Source organism: Taurulus bubalis (assembly GCF_910589615.1).
Source record: "Taurulus bubalis genome assembly, chromosome: 6".
NCBI lineage: Eukaryota > Metazoa > Chordata > Actinopteri > Perciformes > Cottidae > Taurulus > Taurulus bubalis.
In genome coordinates this window covers 21635883-21644114 of record NC_136594.1, presented here as the reverse complement: position 1 = coordinate 21644114, position 8232 = coordinate 21635883, and the positions used below count along the sequence as shown (strand labels likewise).

General features: G+C 45.4%; 1 protein-coding gene across 2 annotated transcripts in view; it reads right to left on the bottom strand.

Moving 5' to 3' along the window:
* Nucleotides 1-2556: 2556 nt before the first annotated feature.
* The window catches only part of myh10 (myosin, heavy chain 10, non-muscle), a gene marked incomplete at both ends in the record, with an annotated part of 45462 nt that continues 39786 nt past the window's right edge, over nucleotides 2557-8232 (bottom strand). For both annotated transcript variants that reach the window (XM_079219094.1, XM_079219095.1), the window contains 15 exons: nucleotides 2557-2704; nucleotides 3427-3599; nucleotides 3694-3802; nucleotides 3990-4108; nucleotides 4321-4410; nucleotides 4512-4635; nucleotides 4794-4882; nucleotides 5110-5238; nucleotides 5477-5638; nucleotides 5729-5941; nucleotides 6200-6412; nucleotides 6767-7015; nucleotides 7323-7475; nucleotides 7643-7747; nucleotides 7925-8131. In XM_079219094.1, coding sequence (XP_079075220.1) covers nucleotides 2557-2704; nucleotides 3427-3599; nucleotides 3694-3802; nucleotides 3990-4108; nucleotides 4321-4410; nucleotides 4512-4635; nucleotides 4794-4882; nucleotides 5110-5238; nucleotides 5477-5638; nucleotides 5729-5941; nucleotides 6200-6412; nucleotides 6767-7015; nucleotides 7323-7475; nucleotides 7643-7747; nucleotides 7925-8131 — 2283 coding nt within the window. The remainder of the gene's footprint in view (nucleotides 2705-3426; nucleotides 3600-3693; nucleotides 3803-3989; nucleotides 4109-4320; nucleotides 4411-4511; nucleotides 4636-4793; nucleotides 4883-5109; nucleotides 5239-5476; nucleotides 5639-5728; nucleotides 5942-6199; nucleotides 6413-6766; nucleotides 7016-7322; nucleotides 7476-7642; nucleotides 7748-7924; nucleotides 8132-8232) is intronic.

The following is an 8232-nucleotide window of genomic DNA, read 5'->3' as shown; positions in this document are numbered from 1 at the left end:
GTATAGCAGTCAGTGTAGCATGCCATGAAAAAGTTCTAGTATCATAAAGTTGAGAAAAAGCCATAGTTCAGTGTTCCAAGTCTGGAATAATGACTATAATATTAGAGATATATATATATATATATATATTATAACTATAAAAGCTTGATATCTGATCAGAGCAGAAAAAGAGAGAACTGGACATTAAAACACGAGAAACTGAGACCAGTCTGAATAAAATGCAAAAAGACAAATCAAACCATAACGGCTACAATGAAAATGCTTTATTTTCCTTACAAAAACCAACAAAACAAAAAACAATGTCTAGAAATACAGGAATACAAGAAATAATATGATGGGAGTATTTGCAGTTGAATGCCTGGTTGTCAACAGCCAGCTGGGTAATAATAATAATAATAAAATAAAAATGGAGTTAACTACTTGTGGAGGTTAAAGCTCTCAACCAAATGGAATCCTGTGCAGACCATCGTTTCCCAAAATGGCATCAGTACGAAGTCTTGGTTCCACAGGAAAACCTTAGTACCAAACTCAGTTTGTGGAGCTCCACGTCTCGTTCTGATGCTGAAACACTGATTCTGAACAAACACTCAAGCTAGGCGGTTATGAACATGGAGCTAGGCGGCCGATATGATATGTAGCAGAACAAATACTAAAGAAAGAGGTGACCCTCTGCTCGGTGGACCCGGTTCATCTCTTTCACACCTGGAGTGAAATGGTTGCCCGCTCATGTTCTTATTTAGTGTCTAAGGCACTTTTAAAGAAACACTGTTAACAATTAGGAGAAGGGCAAAGAAGTCCGCTGAAGACGAACGCCCTAATCTTCAGATCCATGATAAAGTAAAGAGTAAGGGTTTTATATTTGCACCCTGGCACGTAGTTTAATCGCTCTCGTGGTGGCTGCTGTGTCTCAAGCATCGCTTCACTTTGTGAAAAACGTTATTAAAAAGGAACCTGGGCTAAAATGCAAAGGTGAACTAAGTGCCTCATCACATGTTGGTAGTCGGAAGAGTCGGGGTTTAAATCCCAAAGCGGCCCCAGTTGGTTCACCTTCATGTTGGCGTAACGTTTGAGTGACAGAGCTGAGAAGTTCCTTCTGAAAAATGAATAAAGTGCTTTGAAAAAGGTTTAACACTTGCTCTCGGTTTTGAAAAATACAGTTGCGTCCCTTTTTCTTCTCTTTTCAATTATTAGCCAACGTGGATGAGTGTGTTTTTGGTTTTTTATGAAATGTGACATGAATGTGAACAAATTAAAAAGAAATAAGAAAAGTCACAATGTATATGGTCTTGTGTGACCAAACATTAGGAATTAGGAAATAATGTAACTTGAGAAACGGGTCAGAAACCAGTTATGGAATTGTAGCTGTAAAGTCTCATTGATTCTTGCTAAAAAAAAGTTATAAAATCTTGTTTTTAGAGCTGAGGATTCTGCAAAGGCCTTCAGAACCGCGGGAGGAAGTTTAAAGGACGTCGTTTCCAAAGGTCAGCAGGTCATCTGTAAGCTCTGTGACTCAAAAGCCGTGATCAAACAAACTGGGGCACAAACGACTGTCAATCAACTTCATAACTATTTAGTGTCAAAATTGTGAAAACGTGGACCGAGTGAAAGTTTAGTGCTCCCAGTAAGAAAGAGCTTGGTCTCCCTGTTGGTTTCCAGATGCAAACGTCTTCCTGTGCAGGTCTGTGCATCTTTCAGCATCGGTGCAGCTCAGGCTCACGGTAGAGGACAAAACCCAGCGAGACATTCTGTCATTAAATGTTGAGATGAAGCAACACAGACCATAAAATACCTTTTTTTTCTTCACAGTAATACACTTCAAACCCAGAGTCTGTTCTTCATTTGCGCGTCCCGAGATGTTGGTCGTTCCTGTCGTGGAGAAGCAAACGGTCCGTACTTCAGAGGGAGACGGATGCAACAAAAGCAGCTGGCGGTCCGAAGGCCACGTGACCTTTTCTGTTTTGGGAGGAGGGAGTGCGTCGGGTACGAGATGGCTTTTACACAACTAGTGAGCAGAACACCAAGAACAACACCAAAGTGTGACATGTTTCCTTGTAGACCTGCCATTCCATATGGGGTGCGTTCACATACGTTACTACTTGACGTGTGCGTACACTTCACAGCTTCCACCTACAGCTTCATATGTATAAAAAGCACTTTGCACCTATGTATACGTTTCTCAATAAGCTGAGCAGAGGACTTGACGCCGGGTGGGAGGGAGCGTGTTTCCTCACGGCGCTGAGGCGAGTCGGGAGAGCAGAGGAAGGCAGAATTGTCCGTTTGCCCCCCTGTGGCTCTCGAGGGCCCGAGGCTGCACTTCATGGGCGATGGAGTTTCCCTGAAGTGTTAACTGATACAAAAAGGGCTTCCAGGCACACGCTACCAAAAAAACATCGCTCCAATCATCTGTCTAGTCAGTGGTTTGAAATGAATAAAGACGATGGAGACGCCAAGGATCTTCCTTCGGGGTGTGGTGGTGGTGGTGGTGGGGTCACAGGCGGGTGAGGGAGAGGGAAAAAGGTGAGGAGCGAAAGGCGAGGAGCGAAAGGGTCGCCGCGGTTACTCGGCGTTGGTGGTTTGCGTCTCGTTGAAGTCGCCGGCGCGGCTGTCGGCGTCATCGTCCGACATGTCGACGGAGGCGCCGTCCAGATTGAGGTTGCGGCGGCCGGAGCGGCCGGAGGAGAAGGTGCTGACCGGCCCGCCGCGCCTGCGCCAAACAAATCAACAAATCAACAAAACAACGTAAACAACGTAAACAACCTGCTGCTTGAAGGAGTCGCTCAACGTTTGAAAAATTCACTAAACTGCTTTCTCGTGGAGTTTGTGATGAGGAGATCAATGTGTGTGTGGCGAGGAGGTGATTTATATTTGGGGAGAAACAGCCGGCCTGACTGAAGGGTCATATGCTGGAACAATGTCTTGGGAATCAGCGACAGGAAGTATTTATTTAATATTAATTATATATTTATATATATTTTAATTATATTTTTAGTGAAAGTGAAATGCGTCTTCTTACAGTGCGTTGAGGTCAGAAACAGTACGGCAGTAAAACTAACCCCAACAGGGTTTTATGTATAAATATGAGTGGATTTGGATAATCATGACATCCCTACTAATTGGAGATGATGTACACAGATTTCATATTGAACTTAGGACAGATTCAGGCCAGCTGTTTCCAGTTTTTACTCTAAGATGAGCTCGGCTCCTCCTCGTTCCAGCACCATATCAAACAGACGTGAGACAAACTTCTCCCCTAACTCTTGGCAAGAAAACATGTAACATAATCCCTGCCAACACACACAAGCTGAAGACAAACTTTCATATTGCACTAATAAGTATATCAGAATGATATTACTGGATACTGTGCCAGTAAAATAGCTCGACACCTTACAGATTGTGTATGAGATCTATCTTTCAGAGTCCTCGTACCTGAGGCGGTTCTTGAGCGAGTTGACCTCTCGGGTGAGCCCCTCGCTGGCCTCGGTGGCGTCGTCCAGCTCCCTTTGCAGCTTCCTGCGGGTGGCGTTGGCCCTGGTGGCCTCCTCCTCCGCCTCCTCCAGCTGACGCTTCAGCTGCTTCATGCGAGAGTTGGCTTTCTCCATCTGACGGGGGGACGGACACAGCTGGTTGGCTTCCATAACCGAACAGGAGTGATTCTTTTCAGGTGCGACAGCTTTGCGTCTCGTGAGTCAATACCTGCTCCTTGTACTGGTCAGCATGACGACGCTCATCATCCACCTGCAGCATCACCTCCTTCAACTTCTTCTCCGTGCGACGGACGATCTTGTTGGCTGCTGCTCGTTCCCTGAGTCAAAAAATAAAGGAAACGTGTAAGACGACAGCTCGTTATCGTCTGTATCCACCAACGCTACTAGCACCATCTACCACCATTAATGTCTTTAAAATGTCATGATGGTTTATCGATGTTCAAACATCTCTCCAGTGGTGTTTTATCAGTTGAGACTAAATGCTTTCCACAACATGTCACTTACTTTGCTTCCTGCTCCATCTGCTCCTCCAGCTGGAGGATCTTGGCCTCCAGGGCAGTGATGGACGCCTTAAACTTTGACTTGACGGTTCCCTCCAGCTCTGCGAGCTTGGTTTTCAAATCCTGCGTTCAGAAGATGTAACCGTTAGATTCATCAGCAGTAAATATGACAAGATGCATACATACATACGTATGTATTCTGGATTTGATCACTTTTCTCATAGTCTAGGTGTTTATAATCGCTCACATTCAACATTCACAGGTAATCAGCTTCTTCTCTTTTATGCAAGCGTATTTATCATATATGCTAATGCATTCAACAAACTATTCAAGACCTTGTTCTGCCGCTCCATCTGTTGTCGAGCGTTCTCGCTCTTCTGTGCAGTGCTGCGTTCTCCGGTCAACTCGGTGTTCAGGGCGTCGATCTGAGGAAGAGACGTCGCGTGTCATCAAGTTTCTGCTGATAATAATAATAATAATAATAATGCGTATAATAACCATCGTCTCAAGTGCAAAGCCTCGTTACCTGGATGTTGGTCTTTCTGAAACGGTCGTTGAGCAGCTCCATGTTGCCCTGCTCCTCCTCCAGCTCCTCCTCCAGCTGGGCGATGCGAGCTTCCAGCCGTCTCTTCTCTTCCAGCAGCGACGACCTGACACACAAACACACACACACACACACACACACACACACAAACACACACGGTTATTCACGGTATACGCAGGATTAAATTCAATACCTTTCAAGACGTTAAAAATACATATTTTTTTAAGACATTTAAAATATCCGAATGAATAAGGCAACACTGACTTTCCAGAAGCAGTGTTGGAGATCTCATCCGCCAGCTCATCCCTCTCCTGTTCGGCATGACGACGGGCTCTCTCGGACGCCGCGTGGTCCTACTCAAACCACACAGAACACACAGGAGGATCAGCACGGCGCTCCCATTCTTGTCCATCAAATAAAGTCTGACTGGAACAAGGCTGATGAATAAGTTGATATTCATTCTTTCTCTACGTCACTTTGCTTGTCATGAATAAAATACAAATGAACAGTTCATATGAGACAATTAGCTGATCTCTAGTTCAAAGCAATTTTCCATTTCAATGAAAACATGGAATTTGACCTCCTGTAGCTGCAGGATTTCAGCTTCTAGGCCCTTGAGCTTCTTCTCGCTCTCCTTGGACTGGGTGAAGATCTCATCCCTGGAGGATCTGGCCTCCTCCAGCTCCCTCTGATAGTCCTTCATCTGAGCCTACAGAGACAATGTGGACCAGAAAAATAACAGTCAGGTGTTTCATTTAACTCATTGATTTGGCCACTAATCAACATGGACAGCAGCAGCTGACACAGATAATGGACACCATTAAGTTAGCTTAAAACCCATAACACTAGAAATGGTATCACTTTTCTTTGTGCTGCACCAGCAATATACGGAGGGTGTCCCATCAAAAAGCTTCTAGTCTATGCACTGAACGTGTGTGTGTGTGTACCTGTAGTTTTTTGAGTTGTTTCACAGCCTCCTCCCTGCCCTTGTTAGCGGCTTCAATCTGCCCTTCCAGCTCGTTCAGGTCCATCTCCAGCTTCTTCTTGGAGGCGACAGCCAGAGTTCTCTGTTTCCTCTCGTCCTCCAACTCTGCCTCCATCTCACGCACCTGATAGAGTAAACAACACGGCATGTCAATACAAATATATAAGACGTATGGAGCCAATTCCTGCGGGTCATCTCTGTGTTCCCCGTGCACCTGTTTGACAAGCGACCTCTTCTTCTCCTCTCCCTGCTCATCTCTGGCCTGCAGGTCTCGGTCAAACTGGGCCTTCATGGCCTGCATGTTGACCTCCAGACGCAGCTTGGCGTCCTCCGTGGCCTGAAGCTCGTCCTCCAGCTCCTCCAGCTGAGTTCTCATCTCCTCCACCTGTTGCTCCAGAGTTCGCTTGGACTTTTCCAGTTCATGGACCTGTACGCATCATCAGGATAAACAACTATGTCAACAAAACCTTTGATACTCAATGTGATTTCATGTTTCATTTTTAGTATCATATATATATATATATATATATATATATATATATAGTATCATCGGTGCAGTGGAAGCTACAACTTAATTTCTGCTGTAAATTAAATCTAAATAAATGTAATCTTCTATCTGTCACCTCGGTTTTAGATGGCCATTTAACACTTGGAAGTGTCATTTAAGAGGTCAAAGGTCACTCACGTTCTTCCCCACGTCATCCTTGGAGCTCATCAAGTCCTCCATTTCAGCACGGAGCTGCTTGTTAAACCGCTCCAGTTCCTCTTTGGCCTCCAAGGCCTCCTCCAGAGCTCTGGCCATCGACAGGGCTTTGGTATCCTTCTCTCTGGCCTCGGCCTCCGCACGGTCGCGCTCCTCGGCGTACCGAGCGGAGATGGTCTTCTCTTCAGCAAGCAGCTAGCGCAGACAAAGAAACAAACGCCTTCAATACATACAAACATGAGACCTCGATCCACCGTTTCTCTAGCTGACCCTAGGTAACTGATCATTAACCGTTAAGCAACAAGGTTAGGCTCTTCAAGAGGAACTAACAAGATTAAATCATTTAAAAAGGCAACCGGGTGCAGAGTTCACCCGTCATGGAGAACTTGCAGCCACTGTGTTGCAGGCATTGTTGTGGACACATACAGCCACTTTCTCAACGCTGGTGGTCCAGCTATTCTCATTTTTAACTGATGGCATGAATCTGTCTTATCGGTTAATTATTAACACGCTGAACCCTTTCTGAAACATTTTGGCGGTCCAGCATACCTGGTCGAACTTCTTTTGTTTTTTTTCAAGGTTTGAGACGATCTGTCTCTGTTGGTCCAAGTCCACCATCAGGTCGTCGAGCTCCTGCTGCAGTCGGTTCTTGGTCTTCTCCATCTTGTCCATGGCCATGCTCTTCTCCTCCAGACGCTGGCTGGTCAGCTCCACGTCTTTCTGGAGCTTTCTCTTCACTTCCTCGAGGCCCTCCATCGACCCCACGTCCTCCTCTAGCTTCTTCTTCGTCTCAAACAGCTACAGGAAGGCCATTTAAAAAAATAATAAGAATCAGTATTTACATTAAGATAATACAACATTCCAACAAGTGTTCATCTTGCTAAGACAGCAGCGCTGTAAGTGAATTCTCCTTCTACCAGCAATCTCAGCAGAAATGTATAGTTTCTACTAAGATCCATCCGCTTCCAGACACATTTTCAATTCATGTGGTCTTTAATTTGCTGCAAGGTCTCATTGCTTTAGTCTGCCCTCCCTCTTTGCACTGAACGGTGTGCCTGCCTTATATGTTTGTGGGTGTAAGACCAATATCTAGGTATCACTGTACCTGCGAGTGCACCATCTGCAGCTGTTTCTCCAGGTTGCGTCGTGTCTCCTCGTCGTCCTCTTGCTGCTCCAGCAAGGCGTTCTTATCCACCTCCAGCTGGCGGATCTGGCCGCCCAGGTTCAGCTTCTGACGCGTCTCCTCCTGCCGCAACTCCTACACACCACAGATGATGACCCAGAAGAAAGAAAAGCAGGGAGACAAATCTGTTATACCGGTTGTTGTTATTAGTACGAGACAATTACTAATGACTGAGGTGCGATAACAGAATAAGAACAGATTTCCTGTCGCTTTAATCTTGACTGACGCGGTCTCCTTCATACCTCTGATTCTTGCAGTTTGCTGTTCAGTTTGTCGACTTCCTTGGCCAGTTTGACGCCCTTCTTCTCTGACCCATCCAGCAAAGTGAATGCATTGTCCAGCTCCGTCTAAAAAAGATCAATGTGGCTATGAGGAAAGTATACTAAACAAAACCATTGTGTCATTGATAATCCCTATAAAATATGCGTTGGGTTTTAGAGTAATCTGGGGCTATATCCCTTAATTTCATAGCAAAACGGCTCCAAATGGTTGCTTCTGCTGTCTGAGTGTCTGGAGGTATTCACCTGGAGTTTGTGTGAGCGTTCGGCCAGCTCTCCCTTGGCCCTCTCTCCCTCGGTGGCCCTGGACATAAACTCCTGCAGCTGGGTCTCCATTTTCTTCCTCTTATATTCAGACTCCGTCTTTGCCTGTTGCAGACTCTTCACATCACAGGCCAACTCTTTGTTGTCACTCTCCAGACTCTGCTTGTTCTTCTCCAGGTTGGCCTTGAACTGTGCGGAGCAAAAAACTTGTTTAATGTGTTAACATTAACAATTTGACATTGTTCTGTCTCCATATCATACCGCTGATATCGGCTGATGTGTACAAGCCC